Below are 17,998 nucleotides of genomic sequence, written 5' to 3'. Positions count from 1 at the left end.
TTTCGGTGAAAGCAGCAACATCGAGTGGAGCCACGGTACTTTTCAAAGATGGTGAAGACACACTGATAACCAAAGACGATACAAAATTCAATAATCATGTGTATGGCAAGCTGTACTTTTTCCATACAAATGGTGAGTCTGACAAGTGCAATGCATGTTATGATATCCACACATGGCACCAAATATTAGGCCACTGTAATTATGAGGATGTGCTCAAATTACAGAAAGTAGTTGATGGAATGCAGATTAAGGGAAAAGAAACAAGACCTGAACAAATGTGTGAGATATGCATACCAGGAAAATTTATCCAGACTCGAAATAGAGACCCAGATACTCGAGCAGATAAACCCTTAAAATTGGTACACTCAGATCTTGCGGGTCCTATAAATCCAGAATCGATTGATGGTTACAAATATGTGCAGTTATTCACAGATGATTACTCTGGTGCAATTTTCAAATATTTCCTGAAAAAGAAAAGTGACACTGTTGTATCAACAGAAAAAATTCTCGCAGATATAGCTCCCTATGGGAAAGTAAGGTGCATCCGATCTGGTAACGGGACTGAATATACTTGCAATGAGTTCCTTACATTGTTGAGAAAAAGTGAAATAAGACATGAAACATCAGCACTGTATTCCCCACACCAGAACGGGACAGCTGAAAAGGATGGCGTACACTATTTGAAATTTGTAGGTGCATGTTAGCCGAAAGTGGGCTACCAAAATACCTATGGCACTATGCAGTACAAACTGCAGCAATGGTACGCAACAGATGTTATAATAGACGTACAGGGCAAACTCCTTACCAGATGTTGACAAACAAGAAACCAAATATTTCCAGAATGCAAAAATTTGGGTCTGTATGTTACCCATACAAACAAGACAAGGGAAAATTGGATTCTAAGTGTGGCCAAGGACAGTTTGTTGGCTATGACAAAAACAGTCCAGCATATCTAGTCTACTATCCAGACACAAAGAAAGTACAAAAACATAGGCTGGTAAAGTTTGTGAACAAGGAGGTCATAAACAAACAGACACAGACATGTGACATGGATCAAGATGAAGAATACAACATGATGGGCTTGCCAAGGGCTGATCGAGCAAGTGTAGAGGTCAAAAACAGAACTGAAGATCCTGTAGAACCAAGTGCACATAGTGAGAGTCCAAAGGAGGTGACAAAATTGTGAACTTGAGAGTAGAAGGTATCCCTCAAGAGAGAGGAGAAGACCGAGTCATTTAGAAGACTTCGTAACAGAAGTCAGAGATAGTGATGGAGTTCATACCACTGTAGACTACTGCTACAAGATGGTAATTGGTATACCTCAGACATATGAGGAGGCCATGAGTTCAAATAACTCAAAAGATCATTCAAAAGCCATGGATGAAGAAATTCAGTCACTAAACGAAAATAAAACATTTACCTTGACAACACTGCCGAAAGGCAAGAAAATAGTGGGGGGTAAATGGGTTTATGCGCTCAAAAAGGATGGCAATGGAAGAGACAAGTACAAAGCACGATTTGTGGCTAAAGGATTTTACCAGAAAATGGGAATAGCTATGGTTGGCACAAGACCAGACTTTAGCTATGTTGTAAGCAGGTTATCACAGTACTTTAGTGAACCCACACAGGAGCAGAGGGCTACTGTGAAACATGTCTTACGATACCGAAAAGGTACTTCCGAAAAGAGCCTTAGTTTCAAAAGAGACGACAATGCAAAACTTGGTATACAGGCATATAGTGATGCTGACTGGGCAGCTGATACTAGCGACAGGCGCAGTACTTCAGGATACTGTGTTTTCTTGAGCAAGAATAGTTCTCCAATTTCTTGGAAAACAAAGAAACAACCTACATTCGCACTATCTACCTGTGAAGCTGTGAAGCTATGGCACTGGCTTCAACCATACAAGAATGCCTATATTTAGAGCAACTACTAGGTAGCATTGATCATTATCAGTATACTCCAACAACTGTACACGATGACAACCAAGGGATAATCGCTCTTGCCAAAAATCCTGTTAACAGACAGAGATGCAAGCATGTAGACATAAAATATCATTTTATTAGATCTACTGTGAATCAGGGAAGAGTAACATTGATGTATTGTCCAACGGATGACATGATAGCTGATATCATGACAAAACCTGTAACAAAGTTAAAATTGAAGAAATTTGACAGTGTTATTTTTGGAATTTGAGATGTAAAAGTTCATTTGTTTGTTTAGAAGGGCATCAACATGAGGACAAGTGGGGGTGTTGAGAGAAATGTTATGTATTTATGGATGTGTCCTCAGTTGATGTTGAAATAATGTTCCGATTGCTTGTTATTATTGACATATTATCTTTTCGCCACAAGATGGCAGGATGGGACTTAATTGTCTAAAGTGCTACTTTTATTACTTCTTTTTGTTTGACTTTGATTACTTTGATTTGTGGGATTGCCTGTGAAGACAGCAATGAGAGAGGATGTATCCGCATGTCAGTAGAAATTAAACACGCGAAGTTTTGGCTCAAAGACAACTTATTCTCCATCAATTCTTCCTACGAATGCAACATTGAGGTGCAAACACCTCAACACCTTCATATTTTAATAATAAGGATTTATCTTTGTATAGAGAACACTTAATGCTACAGAAAAGAGTAAATACATATTTCCCTCTCTAAACTGCTTCTTAGTCTTTTGCAGTCTTTTTCAATGTTGCGCTAGTCCGTTGCTATCCTAACTTTGTGTTGCTTGTTCTTTGATGTGTGCCATTGTTTGCTTTGTATAACTTAGCTTTCTATGTTGTGTCACAATCTGACAGCAAAAACTGATGCTGATTCAACATAAATCTGGTATCACTTATTATTGTGGCCAATTGAATATTGTTTCAGAATTTAATATAAGTATAATATATTATATACCAATAGAATACATTAAACAGTCAACAAAATATGTCAATGTTGTTTACAATTTATGGTTTTATTTATGTAATTCATGCCCCTGTCAGTGCTTCAGCCTCCTCAAGTTTGGCTCTCACGTCTGGGATCTCCTGACGACACAGGCATACTCTTGGAAGGGTAATTACTAGAAGGTTTACAGCAACAGCTGGAAAATAAAATTTGATTGATATGATATATATTTTAAATCATTTATATATGTTTTGTTTTCTGGTTAATACTTTCCAATGAAGGTTATGTATACGGCATTGTCTTGAAATGTTTATTGTATTTTCATTGAAATTTATTATTTGTGTGGCAAGATTAATTATGGCATAAACAATGAAGTCATTTTATTGACACAGGGAACAGGTGTTATTATAATCAATTGGATACATAAAACTTGCTTTAAAAAATAAATTATTTTATTTGTTTATTCAGCTTGATTATAGAGCTAGGGCAGAAGACGAATCCAACTCCAGTTCAGCCTTGCAGTACTTTGCGTGCCCCAAGTCAGATAGTCACAGTCTAGACATATTTTCTTAATTTTTCTCTCAAAGTGAACGAAATTGATGCATTTTACAATAAAACATTTTTACAAATTCTCCCGGGGGGCATGCTCCCGGATCCCCCTAGAGGGTCTGTGTACAGCGATTCTTGTGGGCTGGGCTGAGTCAAAGTCCAGGGCTGCTTTTTAGTTCCAGTCCACCCCTGGCTGTGAGTACAAGTCTTCTGTTGCGTCGGGGAATTTACGTCACACTTCTGGGTTTGGGAAGGGACATTTAACGGAGTGCAAAAAAACTAAAAAAAAAAAAAGCAAATTATCCTTGCAATTATGTGTTGATAATGTCGTGGTTGTTTTGACGAACTCATCCAAAGTTTATATTCATAAAATTACACCAAAATCCGGAAAGCTCTTCAGTTGACCTTTAATATTACTTAGTGTTATTAACATATACTGTATTCTGTGTTATTGTAAATTGGTTAAAAAAATTGGGGGGGGGGGGGCGCAATAATATCGCGTATCGCAATAATTTATGAGTGAATTTATCGCCCACTAAAATTTGTTATCGCGACAGGCCTATTCACTCCATTTTCAGGGATTGACATGGTAAATTCGTTCACCTTTCCGCTTGCCCAGTTGTCTCCTCTTGTAATTTACTTCCCCTACCTTTTCGATTATCTCACAATGAACCTGCCAAGTAGCGAATAACTTGCAATCTATGGTGGGGACCAACACAAGAATTTGATATTCAGGTTGGAATTTCCAAGGTTGGGCTGTTCCATTATTGTCAGGGAATGCGCGGGAAGGCAGGTTGTGTGGACCCAAAAGCAGTGAAACAAAAATGCAAGGCAGGAGGCAGTGAACTCAAAAAAACGTTTTAATAATAACTAACAAAAATCACAAAGTTTAAACAAAAGGACTATGGATCAACAAAACGTACGTAAACGGATGGACAGGTACGCGAGGGCTTGGACGGGTCTTGACTTTGGCAAGGACAGACATAGACAATGACGCAACAAGGAGTGACAAGAAACTGGGTCATTATATACGCAGACAAGGGGTAACGAGACGAGGAACAGCTGGGTAACACAGGTGGATGCAGATTGCAGGATACACTGGGAAAACACACACAGGTGAGAGCAATGGGTAATCACAGGGACAAGTCACACTAGGAGAAACCAAACACAAAACCTAACAATTATACGTATCCCTCTGTTCTCTCTGAGCTTTCTGCATGTGTTATTTCACTATAGTCATCATATGCAGACATCCGTTCTTTCATCCGTTCAACCGTGGTTTGGTGTGAGCGGTTGCTCCTCCCAGCTTTCCTTGGCAATGTCCAGCAGAACCCTGGGCTTGTGGAACAAAAGCAAATCAAAGGGTGAAAAACCCGTGGATGTCTGAGGTACTTCCATTACAGCAAATAGTAGATAGCAGTAACTGGTCTCAGTTACGCCCATGTTTGTTGAGAGCTGGATTTCCTTTGTGAGCTACAGTTCCACTCTTACCTTCTCAAGACATGATTGGAGTTTAACAGACCCTCTTCAAGTATCCCACAGCTCGAGAAACGCTAAGAAATCGCATTTATTAAATATTTCCTTATTTTTCTTTATGCATCACTTGAGAATATGTTTGCCAAATTAGCAATAAAACCCTTTGCCTATTGGGCGCGTTTTCTGATATCACAGCATCACCATCCTTGAAAAAAAGGTTTCTGTTATTGTGTTTTTTATTGTGATTGTACGGATTTACACGTGCCCTGCTACACCACCTAAAATTCCCAGCAACATTCTTTGGGCGGGCACTGCCCCCTGATGCAAACACAATGAATGTGTTTGCCGACGGCATGCTGGTTGCTGCAAAGTTGAGTGTAAACAGGCCTTTTAATGTGCAACTAAAAAGAAAGAGTTGACAAAAATAATGCAGAGATTTCTTTTTGCTGAATCACTTTCTGCAATCGTATTATTATTTCAATTCTTTCAGGAGTTTTGTTTGGCAATTGAACTTTGTCCTGTTGAGAGCTATTTAGAATTCTCTATTAACTCATTGGATGCCATTGAAAATGATAGACGTCCAATTAATCTGAATAGACATCCAATCCTTGTTGACTGGGAGGGGTTGGAAGCAATTGTTCACTGCCAGCTTCTCCCAGTCAAAATGAATTGGACGTCTTGCGCCGTCAATGGCAGCCATGTAGTTAATGCACAAAGCTCATTCCAACTCAGGTAAGTAATATCCAGTCTTTCTAATGTGTGCAAAAGATACTGTATATTGAATATACAGTGGTACCTCTACTTACGAATGTCTCTACAAAAGAAATTTTTAGTTTAACACACGCCTCAACGGGAAAATATTGCCTCTTGTTATGAAAGAAATTTCAGGATACAAAAGGCAAAAATACAGGTTGGGCTGCTACTCGCTAGGGATGCAACGATACATTTAAGTCATGGTTCGGTACGATTTTCGATACGAGGGACACGATTTTCGATTCGAATGAAATTCATTTAATGCTCTGAAACAAAATATACAAGTGTTATTATAATTTTTTTTTTTTTTGTTGCTAAAAAGCAAAAATAACAATGCCATCATATAAACACGCATTTTAGTGCATGATATTTGTGTGCTTACTTCTTACTGAGCTGAAGAAATTTTGTACAAAAGCGCTGAGAACAATCTTTACTGTTTGTAAAGTGAGGCGGGGCACAGTGTTGATTGCTACAACTCTCTTAGCAGCTATGTTTACCAAATGAGCAAAACATCCTATTTGTGGTCCAAGTCCATCTGTGTTACATACTGAATTAAAAATATTTGCAATACTGGGATGGATTGATTTGGCCTGCTTATCTTCCAATCAGTCACGGTGGTTTTTAATTCATCGATGTAATATATTGACTACGCGTCCCATGATCACTCTGGGCTCACGCAGCCAATGGCATGGGACTTGGGGGGAACTAACGTAGCACATCTAGGCTGCTATTTGATGATATCTAGTGTGTGCGTGCGAGTGTTGTCGGAGCATTAAAAAAGTTAACAAACGCCACAGAAGTCACGTCTGCTCATTACTGCACAGCACCAGCATTTGACAATGGACTTTCATAAACAGGACAAGTTTTAAATACAGCACTCTTAATTTGCGCCTCATTGTTCATCATGTAACCGTGAGTTAGCTCTCTGTGTCCCAGGGTGTTAAGCTGTCCGGTGTCAAACCAGGCAATTTGTAGTAGCCAAGTCGGCAACAATACATTGGCGGGCATTACTGTACATATCCGTACAGACAGTTTTTGTTAAATATGTACGAGCGGCTATAGCGTATCAGCAAACCCAAAATGCTGCCACACAACAACGTCAAAGCCGGCAAGCCGCCGCCTTAAGCTTCTGTCTTTCCTCACGAGCAATGATCCTAGTGTGCCACGGCTCCAGCACTTCAGGCAGTTTGGGTGAGGAGTAGAGGGGGGGCTGCTAACGGGGAGGTAGCTTCTCATAGCTTTTTTTACAAGGCAAAGATGCGCCGGACATTATAGCGAGAGAGACCACAAAAAAAGTTCGGAAAATACATTTTGAGAGCTTTTTCAATTGGATCGAATATTATTGCGAATTGAATCGAAGAGGGCGTATCGTACGGTTCAATATAAAACCAAGTATTGTTGCATCCTTACTACTCGCAGCTCCCAGAGTTTACCGAACGTAACATACTTAGAGCTGCTCTGCCATTGGTGATTGCCTAGCGTCTTCCTGCCATCCAATTGGCTAAGAAAGACCTTGACAGTATGTGTGTATCCCAGCGTCCTCTCTGTTCTCCCTTTGTGTTCCGACAGCTTTATGTGAGTGTATAATTCTTTATTCTTTCTTTTTTACATAATGCACAATTCTCATTTTATTGTTATTGTGAAATAATCTATTAGTAAAATGGATCTCTTATATGTTTTGATGTATTTTTATGCTTTATAAAATATTTATGTCTGAATTTTGAGGGGTTTGAAACGGATTAGGGCATTTACATATACTTTTTCATTTTTTTCAGAACCAGAACCAATTAATTTCGTAGGTAGAGGTGCCACTCTAGTTCTCTCACGTTCATGTCATTTTAATGACTATCAAAATAATTGCCCTCCTTTGTTTTCTTTGCTTCAAACGTGTTTAGGTCTGTTTCAAAGAGCCATCACCCAGAGTGGGACAGCACTGTCGAGCTGGGCCGTGAGCTTTCAGCCAGCTAAGTATGCCAGAATGCTGGCCCGTAAAGTTGGCTGTAATCTCGAAGACACAGTCGAGCTTGTGATGTGTCTTCAGAGAAAACATTACAAAGAGTTGGTCAATCAAGATATCCAGCCAGCACGATACCACATTGCTTTTGGACCTGTTATTGATGGTGATGTCATCCCCGATGACCCTCAGATACTGATGGAACAAGGTACAAGGACAAAAATTAATGAACTTAACTACAGTGTGTGCTTGATATTTAGATACAAGATTGGATAGGACAAACAAATATTCCATCATTGGAACTGCTAAGGAGAGATGTTTTGGAGAAAAGGTTAGATAGAGCCCACAAACTAGTGACGGGATATGTCGTTCACTTGAGGAAACAAATCTATTCCGGTTCGTTCAGTAAAAAGACTCGTTCTACCCCCTGACACCCCCCATCTTCCACCCAAATGAACCGTTTGGTTAGTGAACGGCAAGCGACGTTACCAAACGAATCACCAAAGACCGCTAAGCAATATAACTGAACGGGAAGTGACATTGCTTGGTCCCTCCCTCTCTTGCACACAGGCTCCTCATTGACCACTCGTCATAGTTTCAGAAGTGAGTGACAGACGATATTCTGTTTTCCCAGCCTCGTCTCCCGCCCGCTGTTGCAATAGCGAGGGAGAACTTCCGCGGTGTCTGTTGTATTTCTATAGGATCAAAGTCATGGCTCGTGCTTGCATTTCAATTTAGGACATGGTGAAACATTTTCCTTTTGAAGGGGTAGGGGGGGTTTGGGGTCAGGGGCGCACGGACTTTCTTAGGTTAATCTTGATCACATTTACCATATACAATATTGCTGCTACCAGCCAACGCAGCACACTTGCTGTCACGCAAATAAAAATAAATCGGTTTTATTTCTAAATATGGAACGACCAGCACATCATATTTACCTCACGCTCTGTTGTGTTTTTAATCAATTCATTTTCCATGCCGCTTTTCCTCACGAGGGTCGCGGAGGTGCTGGTGCCTATCCCAGCTAACTACGGGCAGAGGGTAGGGTACACCCTGAACTGGTTGCCAGCCAGTCGCAGGGTACCATTCACGCACACACTCATACCTAGGGACAATTTAGAGCAGACATGTTCAAAGTCCGGCCCGGGGGCCAAATGCGGCCCGTGGTCAAATTTCATCCGGCCCCCAGCCTCTGTCATAAAATCAGTAACGTCTGGCCCGCACACAGACTTAATAAATTGGTCGGCTGTACTGCTACCAGCATATGAAGTAGCTTACATACTAAATGCTGCTCCGCATTTACCAACTAAAAGGCAGCAGCATTCTAAACACCATTACCCCATGTGACCCCTTACTTCCAATTTTCTAAAATGGCGACTATCAACAAAAAAAAGAAAGTTGACTGCGACAACCGACGCTTCAAGGATAGGTGGAATTTGGACTATTTCTTCATTTGCAAAGAGACAGTCGCTGTTTTTAAAGAGTTCAATGTGAGGCGCTATTACCAAACAAGAAACGCTGACATGTACGACAAGATTACAGGAATGATACGCAGCGAGAAATTGAAGCAACTTGAAGCTAGTTTAATTTCACAGCAGCAGTATTTCGCATGAGCCCGAGAGTAAAAGAGAACACCACAAAGGCTAGTTGCGAGATTGTTGAAATTATTAATTGTAAAAAATGTGACACAAAAAATGTCTTCACTCTAACAGCCGCGTTTCACTGCGTTCTCGCGGCGGCCACGTTGTCGTGCCGTTGACGTTTCTTACTGTCCTACCGTGTTGGTCCTCATTATAGTAGAGAAGACGGAGTAAATATAATCTACACAAAGAAACTGTAACCCGATCGACTCACAGCCTCGAAAAGTAAGGGTTATAATACGTCAGAAACTCATTCGGTACGCGTTCGTTCCGAACAGACTACCACGTACCGAAACGGTTCAATACTATTACATGTACCGTTACACCCTTAGTAAGTGTAAATAGCTACTTGTCAAATGTGTCGCTCTGAAATTAAAACAATACAAATTTTGATATAAAACAGTTTCATTGCAAATAAGTATTAGGATGATCGAATTGCATTTTTGCACTGGTGTTAATAAATAATCCAATCAGCTCCCCTGTCGTCCCCGCATCTCAGATCGCCAAATGCTGACGAGAAAATAATTATTTGCTCTTTACAATGTCGTCTTTCTACTCTAATTAGTCTGTTAAGAAAAACTGAGACATATTGCTACATCACCCGTGCCCGCTTTTGTTGTTTTTTGGGCGCTTGATTAGCACATGATGGACTGATGGACATTAATTTGTCAAACCAACCAAAACCCACCGCTCTGACACGAAAAAAAAACAAAAAACACTAATATTAACTAATACAAAAAACACAAATATTGACATGTATGTACTGTTTCATTGCAAATCAGTATTATGGTGATCATACTAAATATTAATTTTCCTGTGCACAGATGAGGTAAATATCGCTGCCATGAAGCCTCTATAGATTGACTGTTCTCTCCCCGATGCACTGCCGTGACGTGTCCGCAGCTCAGCTTTTGCTTGCCTGCCACTGGCAAAAGAGTTTTATTCTACTATAAATTTGATAGTATGTCGTCATATTTACCGGAGTCTGTTGAAAAAGTAGTACACTAAGCCTTGCTCGCTAGGTTTGCGTGGTGTTTTAGTCTGTTTGAGCAGCATATGATAGGCTCCACATTAACAAATATGTGACAAAGTCATTTCCTTTCATTTTTTGACTCGCTCACTGCGTGATTGGAAAGTCCAGTTAGCAGCAAGCTCGGTCAGGAGCCGTAGGACCGAGTAAGCGAACGGGAAGTGACATAACTCAGTCTTGCCCCCTGCCTGCTGATTGGCCACACGTGAAAGTGAGTGACAAACGCTCTGATTCTGTTTCCGCTCCCTCCCCTGCCCGCGATGAGGCTGGCATCTGATTGGTCGTGCGCGATGTCAGAAGATGCTGCCACTTGCTCAATGCCCTCCCACACAGCAAGCAAGACCAAACTTCATAGAACTAATCAGTGCAGAAGGCGCCCTTCCTCGTATGTGCGTGTGTGGGGTGGGCGCGTGTGTACATCCGCTGGCGTGCAGATGTTGACAAGTTACTTCAACAATAATGTGGACATTGGGGACAGTTCCCCTGAATTGGGAGACTGGGTTGTTGGAAGAATAATTTGTCCCAACTTCAGGGGGGGATCACACTTCTCACCCTACTTGGTAAAATCTATTTAGGGGTTCTGGAAAGGAGATGCTGTCTTGAAATTAAATCTCAGATTCAGGAGGAGCAGTGTTTTTTTGTTTTTTTTTGTCCCATTCCCCGTCAGGGTCCTTGAAGGTGTACAAAGTGGGCAAAGAAATACTGTAGAAGTCTCGGCTCCCCCGCTTAGGCTGTTGTCTCTCGGGATGAGCAGAAAAAAATGGAAGTTTGCAATTTATTTTTCAAAATGTTGCTACTTTTTATTGCTTATCAATCTTTTCTGTTTTATGTACAGGTGAATTCCTTAACTATGACATTATGCTCGGAGTGAACCAGGGTGAGGGTCTCAAATTTGTGGAGCTGATCGTCGACAATGAAAATGGTGTTCAAGCCAATGACTTCGACTATGCTGTGTCTAGCTTTGTCGATGACCTTTATGGCTATCCAGAGGGTAAAGATATACTCAGAGAAACCATCAAGTTTATGTACACAGATTGGGCCGATAGGCACAATCCAGAGACACGCAGGAAGACCTTGCTGGCCCTTTTCACTGATCACCAGTGGGTAGCACCCGCTGTTGCCACAGCTGATTTGCACTCCAGCTTTGGGTCGCCTACTTACTTCTATGCATTCTATCATCACTGTCAAACAGAACAGGTGGGTCTCTGGCATCCTTTTTTCCTTCTCATAGCCTAGGTCCGTGAAATAAATCACCTGTTTTCGACTAGCAATACAGGAGTCCTCGAGTTATGACCGGGCTCCGGTCCTACGCTCGCGACGTAACCTGAATTTCCGCTTAAGTCTGATTTCACTGCTAAAGTCGAAATTTACATGAAAAATGCTTCAAAGTAAAACACATATAAATAAAAAAAAAAAAAGATGTTATACTTACCATTATTGCTGAGCAGTGGATGGAGAGTTCGTGTTTTCAATTTGCAACCGAAAGCACGGAACACAACTACCCTACCATATCTCCCGCCATTCAGACACGCGGTGTGTTGAGGGACAGCCCAGAAAACAGCATTCAACACAATGGCATTTGCCGATGAGCTAGGTATTTTCATGCGATGGTTTAACTTTGGTCTGAAGTAGCATGTCTTTACTGATGTGCGTCTATGTCTCTCTCCTTTCTCCCTTTTAATAATGTTAAGCTCCGTTTCCATGGTAATTGCTGTTCTTTTGGCTGAATCAGCATCACTAGAAGACCCAGTCTTCTACCTTGGAGCCATAATGTGAAAAAGTCAGAGATCAATAATATCAATCAAAGATACTCTTGGCGCACAAGCACTAGCTAGGCAGAACCTATGTTGTGGGAAACTTAATGACAGACGAGGCACGGGCGTCGTAAAGTCGAAACATCATAGGTGGAGGACATCGTACTCTGAGGACTCCAAGAGTTGGAGCTATTTCTAATTGCTATAGACAATAAAATTGCTGCGATGCTATATTTATTTTGCATGATTTTTGCGTACAGCATGTGCTTATGGACTGTCGTTTGTATCACCAGAAACGGAATTATTTACATTTGATATACTAAACATGAATAGTTGAATTGAAAAGCTGGATTTAAGGTAAATCATTGAAATTTGTATTTTTTTTTTTTTTTAAATTATATATTTTTTAATCAAAGGACATGTAGACTAGTTGAAGAAGGAAGGGTGCGCACCACATTTTAGTGCCATTAGACAAAAGATCTTGTTATACCTTCCTGCAGATTCATCACGGCTTCACAATGCCAGTTGAGCTCATAGGACTAGATGGTACAATCCCTCAGATTTATCAGCACTTGGTGTTGGTTGTGTGTGTGTGTGGGGAGGATAAGGGGGATAAGGAGCAAAGGCTTCACTGGGGTAATCAGATGGGCACCCTCCTTCATTGGTGTTTCATTGATAGGCCCACGACACCTCCAGAGGGCTCAACGGCGACATCTGGCGTCCCAGGTGTGCCCCCCTCCGCCTTTTCCCTGAATGTTATTTTGCAGCCCAGATGGGGTCCTTTCTCTTAATCCATATCCACCTGCTGCTTCGTTCGGCTGCATCTGACAACGATTTGACAGCCCGCCGGAAGGCCTGACCTCTCACTCCCATTCCTTTCAGAAGCTTGGTTGTGGACGTGGCAACGAAACCTCTGCACCCAACTTCAACCGGAAGCACCCGGGCACGCCAGCCGCGTTGCTCTGCCTCGGCTGCAATGTCCGCATACCTCAGTCGTTTGCGCTCATATGCTTCACCAACCGATGCTTCCCATGGCACAGTTAATTCAATAATGAGCACAGTTTTCTGGGAGGATGACCACAAGACCAGGTCCGGCCTGAAGCTGGTTGTAATGATCTCAGGCGGGAAGATGAGTTTTTGGTCTAAGTCAACCTGCATTTTCCAGTCTCGGGCGGAGTTCAGAAGGGTTACCTTCACTGTTGCGGATGATTTTGCTGGGAGTTGTCCTGCTCTTACGAACAGAGTGGTCATTGAGTGATGAGGAATTGGTGAAGGGAGGTCATTGTTTGTTCTTCTCTTTTCTTCCAGGGTGATTGCCAGTTGTCTTTGGACCTGGTTGTGCCTCCAGGTGTAGCGGCCTTGAGACAAACTGGTTTTGCAGCCGGTAAGGATGTGACTCAGGTTTGCAGGGGTTTGACAGAGTGCACAAGAAGGATCTTCTCCAAACCATTGGTTTAGGTTCTTTGGTGTGGGAAGAACATCATAGGTGGCTCTGATGATGAAGCTGATTTGGCTTCCTTCCATTTCCCAAAGGTCCTTTTATGTGAGTTTCCGATGCTACACGTTTTCCCAGCTAGCCCACTGTCCCTGTTTGGACTGTGCTACTGCTGTCGCACATCTGTCTGCTTCCTCTTGTTGCCGAACCTGATCAACAACTAGCCTTCTCCTCTGGGTTGATGTTGCTTTGTGCCATTTGGGTTGACTAGCTCCAAGTCCAAACCCACCTCTTCCATTCTTTCCACAATATCTTTATGTCTGAGAGCTGATTTGGCTTGCTGTATAGCCTCAGATGGGATCCATTTCCTCCCAGTTTCCAATTTGGGAGCCACCGCTTGGATCACCTCATCTTGAGACTCTGTCGAGGTCATGCTCAGCCTCACCTTGCTGCATTTAAACTCCTCTTTGAGGCTAGAGATGGGCAATTGCAGGGCACCATGACCATAAAGGCCGATGTTACTGAGGCACCGTGGGAGGCCTAGCCACTTCTTGATGTATGCACTGATTGTTCTCTCCAGTTTCTCGACTTTGTTCAAGGGGATCTCATAGACTGTTAGTGGCCACATTAAATGGGGGAGCAACCGAAATGGCAGGCACCACAGTTTCAAGTTGCCAGGAAGTAAGGTTTTGTCTATGCGGACAAGACCTTTGATGGTTTCTTCCCTCAGTTGATTGTTCTGGTCCGAGTCTTTGAGACATGCATTGTATGATCGCCCTAGACTCTTGACTGGCAGCTCTGACACCAACGGAATGGGAGTATCCTCGATGTAGAACCTCTGGTCCGTGAGTTTCCCCTTGACGATGGATATACTCCTGGACTTGCTGGGTTTAAACTTCATCCGTGCCCATGTAATATTGGCATGAAGCTTTCCCAGCAGATGTTTGGTGCATGCAACAGTTGAGGTCAACGTGCTCATGTCGTCCATGTAGGCCCTGATGGGAGGTAGACGTTTTCCCCCTCTCAGACGTTCTCCACCCACAACCCATTTGGAAGCTCGTATTATCACTTCCATTGCCATGGTGAAGGCAAGGAGGGAGATGGTACATCCTGCCATTATTCCCACTTCCAAGGGTTGCCATGATGTTGTGTATTCTGTTGTTTTGACACAGAATTGCAGATCTTGGAAGTAGTTTCTCACCAGGTTTGTGATGGTATTTGGGATGTGGAAGAAGTTGAAGGCTGTCCAGATGAGAGAATGAGGCATGGATCCAAAAGCATTGGCTAGGTCCAGGAATAGGACGTGCAGGTCTCTCCCTTCCCTCTTGGCAGATTGGATATAGTGCCATATCATGCTTGTATGCTCCAAGCACCCTGAGAAACCAGGTATTCCTGCTTTTTGCACAGATGTATCAATCAAGCTGTTTTGCTTCAGATATGTTGTCATCCGTTTAGCAATGATGCTAAAGAAGATCTTCCTTTCAACATTTAGCAGGTTGATTTACCGGAATTGATCAATGTTTGAGGCACCTTTTTCCTTGGGTATTAACACGTCTCCAGCACGACGCCACACTTTTGGGATGGTTTGCTTTGTCCACATCACCTTCATCTGCCTCCGCAGAAAGCGTAGTACATTTGGGGAGTTTTTGTAGAACTGATATGGAACTCCATTTGGTCCTGGGGCTGAAGCTGCCCTTGACTTCTTTAATGCTTCCTCAACCTTGCTTCACCTTGGGGGACCGTCATCCAGCTGATGTTTTGGTTGGGGTATTGGTGGCATGTCCACTGGTATCTCCATTGGTTCAAATCTTTGGCTGTCTGTGTGAGTTGTTTTCAGATGGTCTTCCAGTTCCCTCTTTGGTACCTTTAGTGACCCGCTCTTTTCCTTTGTGAAGAGGCCTTTCACAAATTTGAAGGGGTCCTTGTAGAAGGATGTTCTCGCCCTTTCCTTCCTCTTTCGTCGAGTCCGGAGGTTTTAAGCTCTCGGCAGTCTTCCCAGGCGTCCCTTCAGGTTAGTTTGCAAGAGGTCAGTGGCCACGCTATCCTCCAGTGAGGCTCTATTCCATTCCTTCCTCAACAACCTTCTCTCTTTGACCAGTTGCTGAATTTCCTTTTGTCTTCTGGACTTTTGATGGGTTGTTGATGGCATATCATTTTCCCCTCTCTCATGTGCTCCAAATCTTTCTGTTCCATAGGAGTAGATCAGATCTCCCATTTTCTCCAGTTTCTGCTCTGCTGTTCCTTTGATTCCGTCCAGGATCTTCATTAGGTCTGCATTGATTATTCCCCACTCTTTCTTGCTGCTTGACTTGCCACTTCACATGAGGTCTGTGGCCTCGCATGTTCTTTTCCAAAGCTGATTGCAAGTGCAATCGTTCCAAAGTCTTTGATGTAGTGCTTGAATTACTTTCAGCCTCTGGGGTAGTGATGCTCGGTGGACTGTGGGTTAAATCCTGCCGCTGAGCTTCACTCGCCTGACTTGACCGTTCTCTCAAAAGATAATGGTCAATGCGAGATCCTGGCTTCGTTTTCTTCAAGCACTTCATCCGCCCTTGATGTATTTTAAGGCCTCTGATGGATGTTACTTTGGACCAGCCACACATGCATACTTGGCGCTCTTGTTCTTCAGCTTATGTTACTTGTTCAGTGCTGATTATCTGGTTCGTCGTCATGTTCAGTCCAAGGTCATTTGCTAGGTTGTCAGTCAATGAGTCTTCTTCCGCCCCCGCTCTCGCAGACTCTAGGGGTATTTTTCTCTTTGGGTGTATCGTAGCAACGAGTGGTGGCCCTTGTCCACTTGTCAAGCGACGGAGCCAGCCATCATGGATAGCTAGTCCATGACAGCCCCGTTGGGGTCTTTCCCTCCTGTCAGCTGTCTTTCCAAGCTGTCACTAGGTCTTTCCTTAGTTGTCAGCTGCCCTTTCACAGCAGTCACTGGATTTCTCCAGCATATCAGTTGAGCTCATAGGACTAGATGGTACAATCCCTCAGATTTATCAGCACTTGGTGTTGGTTGTGTGTGTGTGTGTGGGGGGGAATAAGGGGCAAAGGCTTCACTGGGGTCATCAGGTGGGCACCCTCCTTCATTGGTGTTTCATTGATAGGCCCACGACACCTCCAGAGGGCTCAACGGCGACATTTGGCGTCCCAGGTGTGCCCCCCTCCGCCTTCCCCTGGATGTTATAATAAAATTGGCTCAATTGTATGTCCAAGTAAATTTAAAGTTAAAATGTAATGGCTCATTTGCTATTGTCGATTGGCTACAAGCAATGGTGAGCATTATTTAATGAATAACAAAACATTTGCAGTCAGTGGTATGTGAACCTATCACGGGATGAACAAGCCGCTTTCAGACATAATATACTGCAACATAACCTGGTAATGTGACCCAGAATCTACCTGGATTTTGGCTTTAACATGTAGGGAAATGTACTAGCGCTTTACCAGTTTGCCTGCTTTAGACAAAAGGGAAATGTAGTGATACTTACCCTGCTCGGCAGCTTTTACATGCAATGTGCGACTCAGCCATGATGCGATGCCTGTCTATTTTTTTGGTTTAGAGGACTGTATCGATGTGACCCGTTCATTTGTAAGAGACCAGACTGAACAATGAATCATACTCAATCACAATGTTTTATTTGAAAATAATACATATAATGCGAGGCAAATTAGCCGTCAACACTCACTTTGCCTTTGCTCAACCACAGTCCATTCAAAAGTCAACAGTGTCTTTCTAAGCCCTAAGACTAGCGAAAATATGTCAAATCTAGTTTCTTAATAAGCTATTTCTTTGTTTACTGCGTGTTAGATGTTATTATGCCTTCCAGTATCAAAAATTTAGGAAATGTAGTGTAATCATGACATAGCTACATCATCAATCTCTGCGTTCTGAGGAGGCAAACATATATAGCATTCATATATAGCGCTAGATGGTAATGTACTCGACTTATGATGAGGACGTGAGCCGGTAAAGGTCCTCCTCATGTCCTTGTCTGCTACGTACCAAAGCGCATAGCGGGCATCTACAGGAACATTATGGTACTTCATCGTATGTCTGAAAGGGGCTCAAGCAACACAACTGCTCATATATTCGCTTACATCGGCACAAACTGCATACTTTACTAGTCGATCCACCCGGGTGGCCTGATGGCACAAATAAATCTCATGCTTAATATACAGTAAGCATCCACGTCAACGAGCATCTGTAAAGCATCGTGGTAAGGTCATGACTGCGTTGCAGCAAGAAAGACAAACGTCACGTATTCAAAAACAAATATGTCGATTGCCCAAAAAACTATCTGCGATCGACTGTTTTTCGTAAATTACCCAGAATACTTTCATAGCAGCTTGGATGTGAATTTTTAGAGCTGTCCCAAACGACTAATTTTCTCCCGATTAGTCGACTAATCTAATAATTAAAAAAAAAAAAAGTTTTTAAACTAATTTAGCAATGACATTTTTGTTTACGCTTATCAATTCACAAAAACATTTTGTAACACTTAAATTATTTATCAAAGTA

At 42.4% G+C, this 17,998-nt stretch overlaps 1 protein-coding gene across 6 annotated transcripts in view; it reads left to right on the top strand.

Annotated features, from left to right (window-relative positions):
• nlgn1 (neuroligin 1) overlaps positions 1-17,998 on the top strand; it is a 222,747-nt gene that overhangs the window by 139,851 nt on the left and 64,898 nt on the right. For all 6 annotated transcript variants that reach the window (XM_057841073.1, XM_057841071.1, XM_057841070.1 and 3 more), the window contains 2 exons: positions 7,562-7,828; positions 11,126-11,487. In XM_057841073.1, the coding sequence (XP_057697056.1) occupies positions 7,562-7,828; positions 11,126-11,487 (629 nt within the window). The remainder of the gene's footprint in view (positions 1-7,561; positions 7,829-11,125; positions 11,488-17,998) is intronic.

The sequence above is a fragment of the Corythoichthys intestinalis genome, chromosome 7 (assembly GCF_030265065.1).
Source record: "Corythoichthys intestinalis isolate RoL2023-P3 chromosome 7, ASM3026506v1, whole genome shotgun sequence".
In the NCBI taxonomy this organism is placed as follows: domain Eukaryota; kingdom Metazoa; phylum Chordata; class Actinopteri; order Syngnathiformes; family Syngnathidae; genus Corythoichthys; species Corythoichthys intestinalis.
This window is presented reverse-complemented; position numbering and strand designations above follow the sequence as displayed.